The sequence below is a fragment of the Nilaparvata lugens genome, chromosome 12, assembly GCF_014356525.2.
Source record: "Nilaparvata lugens isolate BPH chromosome 12, ASM1435652v1, whole genome shotgun sequence".
NCBI classification, from domain to species: Eukaryota; Metazoa; Arthropoda; class Insecta; order Hemiptera; family Delphacidae; genus Nilaparvata; species Nilaparvata lugens.
This window is the reverse complement of record NC_052515.1, coordinates 27,111,821-27,129,938: the sequence shown is the minus strand read 5'-3', so window position 1 is coordinate 27,129,938 and position 18,118 is coordinate 27,111,821. Positions and strand designations below refer to the sequence as shown.

At 33.0% G+C, this 18,118-nt stretch overlaps 1 protein-coding gene across 2 annotated transcripts in view; it reads left to right on the top strand.

Moving 5' to 3' along the window:
* Nucleotides 1-15,833, top strand: part of LOC111043705 (protein O-mannosyl-transferase TMTC1) — a 287,369-nt gene extending 271,536 nt beyond the window's left edge. For both annotated transcript variants that reach the window (XM_039439284.1, XM_039439285.1), the window contains exons 12-15: nt 3,098-3,297; nt 4,431-4,566; nt 5,617-5,758; nt 13,192-15,833. In XM_039439284.1, coding sequence (XP_039295218.1) covers nt 3,098-3,297; nt 4,431-4,566; nt 5,617-5,758; nt 13,192-13,284 — 571 coding nt within the window. In that variant the 3' untranslated portion in view covers nt 13,285-15,833. The remainder of the gene's footprint in view (nt 1-3,097; nt 3,298-4,430; nt 4,567-5,616; nt 5,759-13,191) is intronic.
* Nucleotides 15,834-18,118: the final 2,285 nt, after the last annotated feature.

The following is an 18,118-nucleotide window of genomic DNA, read 5'->3' as shown; positions in this document are numbered from 1 at the left end:
ACAGTCAAATGCCTTACAAATATCTATAAATAATCCAGCAACACCATTGCTAGTGTTAGTTCCCTCATGTAATGCATTGCAAACCGCCAAAAGCGCGTCTTCAGTGCTCTTACCTTCCATAAAGCCATACTGGTTAGAACTAAAATAAGAAGTGAACTTATAATACAAAATCAGTCTGCTTTTGTAAATTTTTTCAATGAGTTTAGCAAAAATAGGCAATAAAGATATTGGCCTATAATTACCCATTTGTTTGCTATCTCCCCTCTTAAATATCGGGACGACCACAGCCTGTTTTAATTGTTCAGGGACAACACCCAACTCAAAACTAAGATTTATTATATATGCTAAAACGGGAGCTATTAATACGCTGACCAATTTTATTGCTTTCACCGAAATTCCATCAATTCCAGACGACTTACAATCATCAAAACTTTTCAGAACTCTAACTATTTCATCTGTACAAACAGGGTTTAAAAAAAAGAATTTGAATAATTTCCTTCTGGAAACCAATTTTTATATTCATTTCGTTCTGTTATACAGTTAGCGGAATTATTTTTCAATTTATCTACTATATTCACAAAATAATTATTAAATTTATCAGCAACTATACAAGGATCTGATACAACATTATTTTGTTCGGCTAAAACAATATCTTTATTTTTATTTTTCTGGCAATCGGTTAAATCATTTATTAACTTCCATTGTGCAGCTGTGTTCTTTGCTTTATTCTCAAATAAAGAATAATAGTAAGAATTTTTCGTAAACTTTAAATCTGCAGCCAGACTTGATTTGTAAGCTTTATAGTAACTAAGAAGGTCATTATTATTTGGATGCTTTATTGTCTTTTTATATAGTTTATTTCGTTTGGTTATGCGTCGATACAAATTATATGTTATCCACGGTTGTAGTGGTTTATAACTGCGTTTTTTGGGAGCCTCTACCTTTGATCTTCCTGCAGCCGTTATTAATTTGTTGAGAAATAATTGATAAGCAACATCCACATCATTAGTATCATACACATCAATCCAATCAATACATTTCACATGTTCATAAAAAATTTCATAGCTAAATTTAGAAATAGAATTGACTAGGGTAGAAGAGTTTTGGGAGCTAGGATTTATTATGTCACCTATATCCAGGAGACAGTAAATTAGGTAATGGTCGGTCACATCAATCTTAACGATACCAGCAGAACATGTCATGTTATCTCGAGTTCTATAGAAAACGTGATCAATTGATGAGGAGCTCATTCTATTAACTCTGGTTGGTGCATTTATCAGCTGTTCAAGACCAAAACTAGCCATAAGTGTTAGATATTCATAATTTTCACGAGTTACTTCCTTAACACATATATTCAGATCTCCACAAATAATTAAATTTTTATCGTTTATATTTTCCATGAATGTTTGTAATTCATTTGTGAAAGCAGTGACACTATAAGATTGTAATCTATATACAGCTAACAGAGCAAACTTAATCCTAGGAGTTAATTCTACACTAATATTTAACACATCAAATGTACTTGTATCTGCTTGAGTTAACTCACTTTTGAATTTATTGGTAATGAAAACAATTACTCCGCCTGCCCTGTGATTTTCATTACATTTATAGTAAGCATTATAACCATCCAATTTATAAAAATCAATTTCATGTTCCTTTATCCATACTTCTGAGAAAATAAAAATATGCGGACGAACATTCTCACCAAGAAACTCACTCATGAAAGATTGGAAGTTCTCTCGCATACTACGTATATTTTGATGAACAATAATCAGATTATCCATATTTACTTCACATAGATTTAGAAACGAATTAATATAATGATTATCCCCCATAATAGAAGTAGAAGAAATTTAAATAAATATTAATAACTAAATTCTTTAACTTTTTCGCAAACATAATAAAGTTCAATAATTTTTCACATCTGAGAATAAGGCTACATGATAAAGACAAGAAAAGATCTAGTAATCCCAGGCTACCTCTATTTTTTTACTATATCTTCTAGACAGTTTATTGGAATGATAGGGCCAGTCGATTCCCTTCTCATCAATATCCTTCCATCCTGGACCCAAACAAAAGCATATTTCTTCTTTTTCTTTTCTTCTCGCGCAGCAATGAGAAGTTTTCTTCTACGAATCGTGAGACTATCGTTTATGTAAATTGGATTACTTACAGAGAGACCCATGGACGCCGTTGTCAAATTCCTCTTCTCCCTCCTTTTCTTCAACAGTAGTTGTTTCGAACGCCGACTGACGAATCTGAGGACTATTCCAGGGGGGCTTTCAAAATCAAATTCTGTAAATCACCCCGAAGACTTCTGCTACTGCAAATATTGACAACAGGGTAAACAGCTAGATGGAAATTCGAATTTATTTGAACAAATCTTCCAATTTATTTCCTTCAGTATTGTAAGCACAGAATACAACATGCTGTATTTGTATTCTATGATTGTAAGTGGTAATAATATAAATTTCTACTTCAAAAAATCTACATTCTCAATTTTTATTTCTATGATACCGGAGCTTCACTCTTGCCGAGTTCGTACGAATAATGACAAACGCGAGAGTGTGGATGAATAATATGTCACCGCTCTCCTTCACTTGGCTTCACTCGGCTTTCGATTCATTATGTCTCGACGAGAGTGTAGTCTTGGCTTAATGTTGAACTTCTTGTTACATCTTCATCCTTTTTATTTTTCATCTTTCTCTCAATTTTTACATTCCAATACATAATTTTCTCCACGTCTCGGCAAGAGTGTATGTAGTCTTGGCTAAATGAAAGCATGTTGAGCTTTCTATAGTGTGGTCCACGTTATAATAACAGTGAATAAAGATAGAAGAATAGCTATGCCGATTCTCTGCATTAACTTATTATATTTCTACACTGTCAAAAACAAAATTGTCATCGTTGTGGACCTAGAAAGGAATAGTACCACCGTCTTTGTCGAAAGATAGACAAGGATAGCAAAACCAAAGTTGATCAAATACTGTCATTATAACGTGTACTAACTCTAGTTACACCTCCCACTTTTTCATCTCACATCTTTCCCTCCATTTCTACATGTCGATACATAATTTTCTCCTCGTTTTTGTTGCAGAAAAATGAACCGCAGCATGCAAGCTGTTGAAATGCTTGAGAGATGTCTTCGATTGGATGCCTCCTACACGCCCGCTTATCTGTTATTGGCCAAGATGCAACCGGGTCCCCTATCAGGGAGACTCCTCAGGCATGTAACTCGGCTACATCCCGAAAATCCGGACATTCTGTCGCACTATGCTGAGTGGCTCCACGAGAATCGTGAGTAATTTCTCAACTTAACAGCTTATGATAACTAATAGCAACTAAGAGAAACTTTATGATGGAAACTTACAGATTCAGTCAAATATTAAGAACTTATTTGTGGATTAATTTGGTGGAAAACATGAAAATGGTGTTATCTTCATTGTGACATAGAAAGTTGTATATTATATTATTAGCGTATGGCAAACACATAGACACACACATAAATTCACAAAAATATTCAGGTCTTTAACCTTTGTCAGCTTGATAACAAAAAACGAAACAAAATAGAACCATCCATCTAGGTCATAGCATACAAACAAACATACTATGACAAAGGAAACTGTATATTATATACACAAGGAAATAATTAAGTCAAACTTGGATGTCCAGGTTGGTTATTAGAGCACACATGCATAGAAAGTTTTAATATTTGATTATATCTTGGGGCCGGTTTCCGAGCTCAGGATTTAGCTAAATTCTAGACTTTAAACAGCTGGAGTCAGAAAATTGGCTTTCCAAAACGGGGTGTAGTCGCAGTCCACGTTTAAATTAAATTTTGAAAAACTAGAAAATTGATCACAAAATAAAATAAAGAGAAGAAAGTATAGAGTTTCAGCTAATTTGAATTATTCAGGAACGTTTCATTTCGTCAAGGAATAACGTTTCCAATAATATAAATTAGAAAATGGAGATCATGAAAACTGCGTCTATGCCCCGTTTCGGAAAGCCAATTTTCTGACTCCAGTTGTTTAATATCTATAATTTAGCTAAATCCCGAGCTCGGGAACCGGCCCGTGTTTTCATTATGAATATTGCTAAATATTACTAGATCTCACAAAACACTACAGGAACAACTTTCTCTCAACTTGAACTTGAGAGTTTTTAATTGATAAATTTTCTTGTTTCGATCAAATTGATAGTTTATTTCCTGTTTCTTTGAGGTACTTGTGACTGAGTTCTTCCTATAGAGTGTATTTTTCGAATCTCTATAATTCTATGCTATTCTTATTGAAAACGTTTCTTGCAATCATCCATTCACATCATCTATTCACCCACTAGAATGACTTTAAACAATCTAATTCAAAAATCAGTTTCGATTGAAATTATGAATTCTGAACAAACAATTCCATTTTTTTTTTTTTTGACAGAAAGGACAGAGGAAGCAATCTATTTCTACACGAGAGCAATGGTTCTACAAAGTAATCACAAGGAGGCCTTCAGTGGTTGGATAAGGTGTCTCAGATCTAAAGGTAGATCCGTCTATCTACATCACATGCTCATGAGGTGAGTGTAGATTTCACTAATATTATGGTGGATTTTCATATTATAGAAGACTGTTTTCATCTAAAAAGAGGAAGATGCATAATAGCATAATGATATAATATTCGTTGAAAACTCTCTATTTTTTAAGGTCTTGAGCAATTAAATTTATCAATTGATGTCATCGGTCAATTGATATGACAATCACTTTTTGTTCAGTTGAGAAGTTGATATTGTGATAATTATTCATATTGAATGATAATACTAAGAAATTGTCAAAAACCAAAGAATTATTGATAGTTAGAAAGACCGATTTCGGTTAATACACCATTGTCAATCTCTGAGTTTATCAGAGAGACAATTCCTTAGTATTTTTATTTGATATGACAATCGTTATTATTATTTTTATTATTATTATCGAGTAATATACTTACTATCAATTATATCATGAAGTTTATTTCTTTATCAATACCTGAAGTAAACAGTGACAATCGTTGATACACTTTCAAAAAATTATATTCTATATTGTTAGAGAATATAATACTTCAGACGAACCTATCATCTATAGCCTACTCCTTTTAACTTCATTGAAATTGCCACAAAATTCAATTTAATTCTCTAGAAATTTTCAAGAAAACAATAATGAGGATTATTCTGGATGATGTATCATGAAACATTCTCATTCAAATTTGATAGGACTCCTGATCAATGAACTAAGCTCTGATTTGAAGCTTAAATATTGATTCATTATCTAATATTTGTCCTAATCTTTATAGTTTTTGAGAATTCTCAAATGAAATCACCGATTCAACAGTGTCAATCCGGCAGTGGATTAATCTCAAATTGATTATGTTGAAAAGATATGATTTTGAAGTAGTAACGTTTCATTTGCATATCATGCATGAATATATATTGAGATTTCTGAAAGAATGATTATCAATGAAATCTAATAAAATCTTCATAGAAAATTGAACTGTATATTGCAATATTAATGTCTTCCATGGAATTCCATGGAATTAAATTCAACTTTACGGTATTCATAAAGCTCTGAATGGTGTACTTTCTCTCCAACAGATTCAGATCGATGACATACTCCAAAACAAGGACGAGAATCGTGCCTGACGAGGATGGAGAGAGATTCTTCAAGTCGTGGGATCTGTACAAACAGGGCCAAGTGACGTCACAGTTCAATCACGTGTCTCATGTCATTTGTCACGTGAGTATCAATCCCTCTATTGGAATATTTAGCATTATTATTCCTCTCCCATGATTTTTTACTCCTAGTAGAATATATATTATCAAATATATATATATATATATATATATATAACTACCTATATAGTGAGTAATATTCACTCAAGATTGACTTCTTAAGTCACATCTCACACTCATTGTCAACAGTCTGTTACTTTGTACTACATTCCTATCCTCCCTCCCTCTAATTCCCTACTCTCTTCCTCATCCTGATCCCTTTTTCATCTCTATCCTTCTCTTACCTACCCTTTCCTAAGCATTCCTCTCTCCTTCCTCCTTTCATTCCACTCATAAACTCTCTCCTACATTCTTATCCTACCTTCCTCCAATTCTCTTCTCTGTTCCTCATCCTGATCCCCTTTTCTTCTCTATCCTTCTCTTACCTTCACTTTCCTAGTCATTTCCCTCATCCTATCATCCTGTTCCCTTCTCTTTCTCTTCCTCCTTCCAACTCACCCCAAAAGTGAAAACCCACATCACCCAACTTGAAAGTTATGCTCAACCCAAAACCAGCAACCCAAACTCAACCAACCCCTCATAATATTGTAAACTACATATACATGGGAATTATGAAGCTCTCATGAAGCTTTCTACCTCAGGTGGTCGCTCGCCCAACACTATTTGGTAAGACACCTTTCCTCCCAATTGATGGCTGTATCATTAAAATGTCACAACTTGGCGATAAATTAGTAGAGAATATTGGAGAATTTGGGATACCTATTTAGTGTAACTAATTTCAGAGACAGTTGTTCGGGAATTCGTTATTCCAGACTGAAATATCGTACATAAAGAAATAGGAGATAGTAAATTTGTTTCAATGGATCAACTAAATTATACGGATGATACAAAAAGGACTTAGCAACTTTGAAAATTCATAAAAATCTTATTAAACAAGATAAAGAGCTGGTTTTGGTGTTGTTTTGAAGGAGAACAATTCAAGTTTCTTATCATAAACTGATGATGTTCTCATGTGACTTCCGTTGGTTATCCTGCAGACATCCCATCGATAGAGTCGATTTCTTTCCAGACTCGCACTAGCAATTCAGGTGTAACTTGCTCAACAGCAGCACAAATCCTTGCTCTAAGTTCAGGTAGAGTGGCTGGCGAAGGAGGTACGTGCACCATATATTTTATGAAACTCCACAAGAAAAAATCCTGCGGTATTAGGTCTGGGGAACGAGGGGGCCATGCAATTGGCGCATTACGGCCAATCCTGGAATGCTAGTGCAAGTCTGGGAAGAAATCGACTATCGATTGGATGTCTGCAGGATAACCAACGGAAGTCACATAGAACATCTTTAGCTTAAGGAAAAAAAACTTGAAGTTACATAAAAACATCTTCAGTTTATGGTGAAAAAACTTTAATAGTTTTTCTTTAAAACAACACCAAAACCAGTTCTTCACCTTGTTTAATAAGATTTATATGAATTTTCAAAGTTGTAAAGACTTTTTTGAATCACCCTATAGGTATCAATTGAATTTTGATTTTTTGAGAATAATAGCTTGTTGAGAACATTTACTCTTGAAAGTACATGAGTTGAAGATAAGCTGAGAAGATTAAAGCGATAGTATCACAATTTCGTAAGTGAGAATGCAGAAAATCAATAGGGTACACAAAGTAGAATTGGAGTATCTGAATTGAGTGTAATGAATATTAATAGGATCAGAAGAAAAAGATAAGGAAGTAGATCCGAGAAAAGATTGAAGGTAATTAATTTGTAGTAATTTGTGAAGGTGAGTGAAGCTCACGAGAAAAGAGAAAAAGCTCACCAAGTAAAACATAGTACTTACATTTGAATCGCAATTTACAAATTTGTTTCTCTTAAAAAAGTGGAGAACTAGAATTACTATTACTTTTGACTAGATGGAGGACTAGGAGCTCGCAAGTTCAAATCAAATCAATTCATTTTCCATTTTTACAATATATACAGAGCATGAAATTACCATAGTTACTGAAATAATTACCATAGGCTATAACTAAGAAATCACAATAATACCCTGAAGAACATTACAAGAAATCAAATATATATGGAAAATAATCCCAAAGTTTGCAAAAACCTGTTTGGGGAGAAAAAAGTTTTGAAAATGTTTCGAAATAATGGAAGATGCAGATATGGATGGAAATAAAAGCTAGGTACGGGAGAAATGATTCACGACAGAAAATAGGGATGTAGGAAGTAGTAAATGAATAAGAGAGTAGAAGAGATTGTCAAGTGGTATTTTAGCACCACAAAATATTTTTGAAATGAACTATTGAGCTTTAATGGAATTATAAAATAGGAAGAAAAGATAGCCTAGTCAAAGTACCACTCAAGTAAAATCGAATGTTATTAGTGATAAAGAGTAATTATATTATCTAAAGCGATAAGAAAAAACATGCATAATTGTAATTCAACAATAATGAGAATCCATTGGCAGAATTAAAAATTATATTTTTATATATTATAAATATTTTATATATATTGTTTTATGGGAATATATTTTGTGTTTTATGTCAGCATACAAAATCATAGAAGTTTTTATTATATCCTAATTCATCTCGTGATATACAGTTTGAGCTGTCTCAGTACCAAGAAAAAATATTCTGCAGCATATAAAATTAGTGAATCAATTAATATTGATTTTATTAAGAGCATCCAGTACTTATCATCCTTTGATGATAGTCATACCAGTCCGCCAGAAAAAACATATTGATAATTATATTAATAAGGTTCCAGTTATATCATATAAGGATCCAGAGAGCTTCAAGAACTGGCGTTGTAAGTTCTAAGGAATTTCAGAAGGATAAATTGGTGAATACCTGTATTCATAGCGAGCGTTTTAAAAATCAACTAGAAAAAACCATAGTTGGTATTCATTATTCTCGATTGGATACATGGTTACTGGTAATCAGTCATCGACTATCTTTTTGATTTCCTTCTTGGTATTCTTCAAGAACTTCACGGAAGCAGCGGTAAGAATTATTAATCACCAGTCATTGAACCCTGTGGTGATTAATTATATTTGGAAAATTCATGCATCTACCACTGAGCTAGAGCTGCGGTTTGAACCCATCAATTTTGCGAGCCGGACGGCCTTAACTTTTTTGCGAATTGATTCGCAAAATAGGGACTTTAGCGACCGCTCTTACAAATATAAAAAATACTGCATCATCTATAAAGGATTTGCAATTTACCACTTCACAAGATCTAGGAAGACAGAGTAGAAAATGGGAGTTAAAGACCAATCCAGTATATTTGTGTGTTGTTGTGAAGGAGATGTTCTAGTTATCAATATCGAATGGAAACATCTTTATATTGTCAAAATAACTGATCTATTAGAGAAAATTGAGTCACCAGGCCTGCTGTCTTTGGTTGTCAATCCATTATCAATCTCCAGTAGACTCAAAGCATGAACATTAACCTGCAGAGATAATTATTTTTATAGTGTGGGCAAAGCCCTATTATTAGTCATTAGCTGTTGACCAATGGAGGTTGATCTTGACTGTCATTGGCCGAGGCTTGACACGTCCCAATACTCCTAATATTGGTCGTGAGAATTGTAGAGCTTCTCTGTTCTGTCATACTATTTATTTATACATTGATGGATACAATATAATTCTCAACTATGAATGATTGGGAGAGGAACAACAGGCTTAAAGCCCAAAACTGTTCCTTTCACAAATTTAGATAGATATTGTCCAAAAATAGGTTATGTTTACACTTAACGATTTTTGTCCAATTTTGAGTCCAAATTATTTATAAACTAGAAATTCAGAATTTAGGAAAGTTGAAAACCAAATTGGATAGGAATACTTCACTGAATCATCACTAATAGCTGAAAAATACTGTAATAGTAATTGAAAATTTTAAAACGGGAAAAGAAACTCAAACTTACTATTATATTATTCTGTTGCTCAATGTTTAAGCCTTCAGTTCACTGGAGATTGATAATAGTGTAATGTACCAACGGTGAACCGAATCCAGTATCTAAAATCGTCTCTATTGATTCGTCTTCCACTCACTCACTCCATTTCCTTTTACTTGATCTCTTTTCTACTTCAAATGAGCGTATGTCATTATTTAAAGAATTATTGAATAATGTTGATTACAAATCAATTCGTCCATCTCTGAGTGTAATCGATGGATAAGAATTGAAGTCCTAATGAGACCCAAACTTCCACCAAACCCTCAACCCAAACAAGTTGCCAGTACGATCGCACTAATTGATAGATTGAATCCAGATAGCATCCAGCAGACCACTATCTGCCCTGCAATGGCCAAATAATGTCAACTGCACTAATCGGTACGCCGTTAGCCGTTCCCTGTTCCATTCCTCCGTTCCTCCGTTCCTGTTTCCATTCTCCATTAAACCGATTGTCATGGAGAAGCCATTATAGGGCATCGAATGCCACTTAGCGCCGTTTAGATGATGTTGATCCAGTTGGTGGTTGGAACAGACCATGTCAATTTGAATAAACAAGCCACTGGACTTGGTCGCCACTGGACTAACTGAAACTGGAACGGACTACTGGACTGGACTAAAACTGGAACGGACTACTGGACTGGACTAAAACTGAAACGGACTACTGGACTGAACTCAAACTGGAACGGACTAAACTGGACTGAAAAAGGAACGCTTGTTTGGGTTGCCTTGATTTGGAGCTTACACTGTTTAACCACTGATAAAATAGACTTGGTTTCAGTAGAGACGAATAATCTAGAGACAAATATTATTATTCTATGGTTTCAGTGTGTCTTACTGTCAGCCAATTGTACTGTATGAAATATCTGGAATTGAGTTGTTTTGATATGCATAGATTTGAAGCTATGACACTAGGGGTATTCACAATGCTGTTTTAGCCATCTAAAGTGCTATTTGCTAACTCTATATACTAGACTGTATAGCTCATTGTACAGTATGAATAGATACACTCACTGTATATACATATTGGATGGTATCGTGTTGTGAGATTATGTAAAATTTATTTATTTATTTCATTTAACAATTACAACATCAAATTATCTATTGGGAGATAATCAACAGGATAAACCCAAAACTGTTTCTCTCCTAATTTTGATAAAAATAATTCAAATGAGGTTATAAAAACATTTATAATGATCATAAAATTTACAGTCCAAATATACATTATATAATGTATATACATTATAGATGATAACATTTTGTATCTGGGTTAATCAGAAAGTCGAAATGATGAATTATTACACGTGAAAATGCATTAATACATTGGAATATAATATATCATACAATATAAAATTTTATATTTATTTTATGAATATGAAATATATAATTTGTTTCCATTATAATGTAGGCTGGTGTTAGTATGCAATGGGTCTTGCATGGTCAATACATTGACAATACACAATACACAATATCACAATGACAATACACAACACACAATATCACAATGACAATACATTGTCATTTGTGATAAAGAATATAAACCCTTGCAAAACATTGGGATATTAAAACCTTGATAGATTTGGAGCTTTTCTTTAATGATGGTGGAATGGTAATATTGTTATATGATTGATATGGGTAATATGACCAAATAAGGTAAATTCGATGGGTAGGTAATTCGGCCAGAGTTCAGGTACTATAACTCACTGTGCAGAGTACATGGGTCAAGGATTGGTACATACTGCAGACAGTGAAGTATAGGTAGAAGCGATAAAAAAGATACTAGAAGAGAGGTATTATCAAAGGTTTAAGAGAGTCAGAGAGAAAAAAATTGTCAAAAACTAAATGTAAAGGATGATGATAGAAGTGAGAGTGGGAGAAAACGACAGGAAAAGAGTAAGATAACAACATTTGTAGAAACTAAACTACAAAGAATGATGACATAAGTGACAGTAGGAGAAAGAGTAAGATAAGAACCTTGAGTGAGTGCGGTAGCAACAGAGATGGAGATTGAGATAGACTGAGTTGGTAGTATATGAACCAAGTTGGCAGATCTCAGGTGTATGCTGTACTCATTAATTACGACTCTAAACCCCAGGCTGGGTAATTGCCTTCTCAAAGTACATTGAGGGGAGCACTTCTTCTTCTTCATCCTCATGATTTGCTTCTCTTCCTTCTTCTTTTCTACTCGTCTCCTTGTTTCTCTCCTTTATCACTAACAACAATGTATTCTACTATTCTATTCCTAGGCTCTTTTCTCCGCTACGTCTTATCATAGATAAAAGGTGTACATGTAGTCACTCTGCTATAATTTTTTGTCTATGGTCACTCTCTCTACCTCTTTTTCTGCTGCCGTATCTCCTTCTCCTTTTTTTAATTTCTTATTTATGTTCATCTTCATCTTCATATTATTTTTCTGCATCATTCTTTGTACAAGTAGCCTTGTATTCCTAGCCTTATAGATCCTATAATTATTTTGCAGCCCTCGACTAAAATGTTTTTTATCTACTCCTTTCTTATATCCTTATCTATTATTTATTAACACAGTGCGTTCTCCCGTATCTCTTATTCTCTCTTCTTCCAGTCTTCACTTCCATCTCTCATTCTCCCTTTCAAATAATACCCTCCTTTCATCACACCTCCTCCTCCTCTCTTACCTCTCCCTCCTTGCTCTCCTCCTCCTTTTTCCCTCCTCAACACTTCCCACTTCCCACTCACCACTGTCCTTCCGCTGTTTCCCTTTGTCACAATTTTTATCTCCTCCTCTCACACCTCCTCCTCCTCCTCCATCTAGAACATCTCCTCCTCACTCACACCAATTTATCTCCCATTACTCACCACCTAACTAATACTCTTCAAAGTTTACACATGGAAATCTGTAAAATCTTCAAAGTTTACAACCATTAATTCGGTTTCTAGAATTCATCGAAAATGTAACCTCAATATTGCAGTTGGTGATGAATGATCCCCATGTGTGCTCGACGAGCTTCATGTATAATTGTATAAATATTTTGAATAGTAGCGCTCATCGAATTTCCATCTAGCTGTTTAACCTGTTGTCAATATCTGTTGTATCAGAAGTCTTCGGGGTGAATTACAGCATTTAATTTGGATTTTCGTTTAATAATAATTACTCTTCAAAATATTATATCATTGTAATTCAGTTAGCATTTTGCATATTTCTGAAATCTTAATTACAGTAATAAATTTCTCATGAAATAGCAAGCAGTATTGACATTCATTATAAATACAGCGAGTTGATGGATACAAAATTCCAAATTTCAACTCAGAAATAATCAAACTTTGAATTATTGTGATTGATATCCAAGAATAATGAATACTGGTTGATCAAAATGAAGAACTGAATACTAAATACTTAATCAATTAATTATTCTGAATACTTGATGACACTGAATAATATTCAAAAATAATTAATACTGGATTTGATTCTCTCCAAGTGAAATAATATGTGTTTTTTCTGATTTGTGATTTCAGTACAACCTTGCCCAGGTGATAGAACAAGGCTTTGAATCAAGCAACGCCAAAAATCAACAAGAGCAGCACACAAGTGACATCTCCATGAGATAGTAGACTTGAGGGAGACGACAATAAATTATTGTATCATGATGAATATTACTGCTAAACAAAACATGTGAATGACGGGAATCTCTGTGCAAGGTTGAAATATTTTGATAAATTAACATAAATCATTGTTATCTTTGTTACCGTGTTCTGAGGTTTGCCTATTCAAGGTAGCTTATTTAATTCAATTAACGTTTTTTCTGCTCTATTCTATCTCATATTTTCTACATGCAAAATTTATATGAAGTCGGGATGAATTCAAATTTAATTTTGTTTGATCAAAATTCTAGTGATCAAAGATTGAATACAACAATACATGATATACATTTGTATATAGAAAGGGGTGTCTTAACATTGCCATCTTTATATGTATTTGAATGTTTGCTTTACATTAGGAGAAACATTCAAGATTTTGAAATAAACTCTGACTTCCATAGTCACAACACTCGTAACAAATACAAAGTTAGAGTCAGACACTGTCGTTACAATTTATCTAAACAGAGCTGGCAGCAAATGTCCATAAAATTATTCAACTGCATACCTGAGTCCGTGAGAGTGATGGATATCGCATCTTACAGGACGTATTTGAGGGACTACTTGTTAATCGGCAAATGTCTGTATAAGGTGGATGAGTTTTTCGCAGTTGAATTTTGATTGGCGTGTTATATGTTTTTGTGTTAATATTTGCAGTTAATATCTTGAAGTTGTTGCAACATTTCCCAATGTTTTTTAACAATAAATTATTTGATTTGATTTGAACGTTTATCCTGTTGTCAATACTATTGATGATAATCCGATTATTAATTGGAGGAAATTGGTGCGTAACTGATCAGTATGCCTACTGATGCACTAGTGTTTTGATAGCATAAGAATATTCCAACCTTGCTCATTGAATTCTATTCCAAAAATGTATAAATCAAGTTCAAGAGTTTGAGTGAAACTAGGCATGGAGCATTATTGCTGTCTCAAATAAATTTCAAATGATTGAGGATATTTGCAAGATCTTTATAATATGAAAGTGAAATAATTGTTGGACCTAGGTACTGGAAATGTAAAGAGGATTGACTCTATTATTAGACAATACTGTTACAATAAATATTTTTGTGTAAATACCAGTTTGGCGATTTGTATCACAGCTATAATTCGAAACTGATTGAAATATAATTTTGTTTTCTGTTATCGCTTGTTATTATTTTCAATGTAATAAAGACGTGTATAGTATTATAATAGACTGCAATTGATATTGATTAATCAACAAGTTTTGCATGGAGAATATTATTGGATGATTGACTGATTACCAGTATTGAAATTGTGGAGGCATAAAAATGATTTGAATATTTTTTCTTACCATGAGAATAATGTTTCTGAAAAAGAAACAGTTTGTTTAATGTAGAAAATACCAGTATTAGTAGATACAGGAAGATGATAATAATATTGTAATATCCTTATTATAAGAATGAAATTGTAATATTACGTAGAAATATGCTTTGATACGCATAAGAAACTGTATTAATAATGACTAGTTTTAGTGTGAAGATACAGAAATGTACTATCGAACATAATGTTCAATCGAAGGTTGATCTCATTTCAGAAAATTAAGCCAAAGGATATTATTTCTTTTGTAGATTTTAGAATACTTTACACTGATATTATCATGTATGTTTATGACCACTGTATATCGCTGTTTCCTTCTCAAATCCAATTTTCCATTTCCAAGCTAATAAAAATGTTTCAGATTGCTAATTTCAGATTTTGATGGATTTGAAAAGTTTCTGTTATCAGCTATTCTTATTTCACTTTTTGATCGTTGTTTGGAATCTATTTTTCGCTTTTAATGTTTCAGACTGTTAATTTCAGATTTTGATGGATTTGAAAAGTTTCTGTTATAAGCTATTCTTATTTTCCTTTTTGATCGTTGTTTGGAATCTATTTTTCGCTTTTAATTTCTCAGACTGTTAATTTCAGATTTTGATGGATTTGAAAAGTTTCTATCATCAGTTCTTCGTATTTCACTTTTTGATCGTTGTTTGGAATCTATTTTTCGCTTTTAATGTTTCAGACTGTTAATTTCAGATTTTGATGGATTTGAAAAGTTTCTGTTATCAGTTCTTCTTATTTTACTTCTTGAACGTTGTTTGGAATCTGTTTTTCGCTTACCAATCAACTTCTGGAATCTGTGGCATTATTGCGTGAGAAGAGACAAAATTGTATCCTAATTTGTTCCTTTCCAGTCCTTATAATCAATCATACAGAATTAAAATTAGAAGCATGAAAATCCGTAAATATACTGTATTAAAAGATTCCAAAACATTACAAAGCAATGATTGTGTTATATTATGATTATAATATTATTTTGTTGAGGAATTTTTTATTTTTGAATTTTTATTGTTGCGTTGGACTTGATAATTACTATCAACGAAAAATAATGTGTAACATAGTAGTAGCATTAATAAATAATATGATGAATTATTTTTTGAAATTGAAATCGAGGCCTAATTAATAACTCGAGAACTTGTAAATTTGGATAAGTTTATTAATAAAATTGTAATCTGGAACGTGCTCTGGTCATTTTCCACCCCATTCTTGTATATTTGCTCTGTGTATTCCTGTATCTAGTTCTAAAGAATATCACCAACCCATCTTGTATATTTCGGCTGTTTAGGCTATTTCCAAGTCTATTTGGAGAGAGGAATCCAGTAGGTCTGTAGTATTGGACTTCAAGGGGCATTCTTCCAGATGGCATTCTATTCAAATGACTGCACCAGTTGCGTCTATTTTGTATAATTCTTTCATGCAGAGGAACAACCGATGAAAACTGTCTTGTATCAGTATTCCAGCTACAAATTATTATTTCAATTGATGACGAATGTATTCGACTACATGCTTGCATGTATTCAGAAATTTATGGAACAAACTTATATCAATCAACGTGATACGAAAACGTGATCTATGTAAGTAGTAGATGAAAGCATACTTTATAATCACGTGGAAAAATGATCGATTCAACCGAAAAAGCAACCATCAAGCTCATCAAAAAAGCAAATACATCAAGAGGATCATATACAATAGATAAATCAATTTAGTAATCTGAAAATTCTTGAAAAGAAAATTCAGACATCGATATCAATCCTGTAATTCACAGAACTCTGGCAAACTCCTTGGAGTATAGTGTCATATCACTGTATACACTGTGATTTACAATGTTGTCTTTCATTGGAAAAAAGAACAAGTAAACCCTATTTCATAACAGATAAGAATTCCCAAGTTCAAGCTAAGGCAATCTAGAATAAGGTATTACAGCTTCTCTGACTCTCTCACACTTTCTCTCTTTTTTCCTCACTCACTCTCACTCCCATCACTCTCAAATAAAAAATCACCCATCAATATCAATCAATCAATCTCTCTCTCTCTTACTCTTACTCTCTGTGACTCCAACTCTTTTCAAACCTTTCTCTTTCCCAAACACTGATTTTTGGCTCCTCTCGAAATACTGTGGTAACAAGAATTGCATCTCAATGCAGTTTCATAAGCAACACAAGAGATTATCTTTTATGACACTGTAATAAATATTGGAGACAATGTAGGCTAATGTTTGTTTACATTATTATGAATATAACTATCTTTATCATATTGTCGGCAATTTATAGGCAGGAAATTGATACTTCATAAATGCTATACTAGTCGGGTATTCACAGAAAATACTGTGAAAATCTTGGCTACTGTCGCGGAGTTTATAACTCACTAATCTCTTCGAATTACACCATTGAGAAAACAAAGGTACAAATTCGCTATTCTTAATCTATGATAGCACCTCCTCAAGTGGCAGAGAAAGACGAATTCATTCAAATAATGAGAGTAACTAGCGATAAAACAATAATCCATTTTTATTCATTGATAATCGAAACACCATCCATTGGAATGATTGGGAAAGGACCAACAGGCACAGCCCAAAACTAGTACTTTCCCTAATTTCGATTATTCTTTATTGATTAATACAATGAGTATATCATCAGAATGATGGGGAGAGAAGAAATAAGTAACCTTGTGCTATTCCTCTCCCAAATTTGAATAGAGTTTGAAGTTACACATAGGCTAGTCCGAAATAGGTTAAGTGGTCTTGTAGTTGTTCACTTCACTCCATAACAGTCCTTCATTATTTTCACAAATTTGATTTTTTAATTAAGATGCTTCGAAACCATACATAGAAGAAATATTTCACATTATTATCACTAAAATAGGAAAAAAAATTATTTAATAGTAATGATGATCGATGATCGAAAAAGAATCATATCTCCTTTTATTATTATTATGTTGTCAATGGATAGTGCAAATAATAGTGATGAATTATCACAATATAATATTGTTGCCAACTGTTTACTGCCATACAATTGTCTAGAGGACAAGAGGATTTCATTGAGACCGGTACTTTGTGAGGAGTTTCTATAGTTTATAAAATCATCTTCCTTCTTTTATTTATTTGATATATTGAATTATTCATTTATTTGATAACATATTGAATTATTCATTCATTTGATATTAAAATAACGAGTTCAAATAATAAAGGTTGCATATACGATTCCCAAATTCAGTTTCAAGTGTTTCAAATTATAAGTTCGAGCCGAAGTTCAAAACAATAGTATTTTACGTCACATGTACGGGAAGGGGCCTTTTGCAGGCGAGAATGATGTTTCTAGTCTAGGCGTTAGCCTAGACCAGAATTTCATTCGAGCACTGCAAAAGATATTCACTTCCAAGTAACATACACTATTTTTTTTTTCATAATAATCTAAAGAAGAATAATTGAGAAATAGAAAACATTACCTGCTTGTGCTGAAGCTAC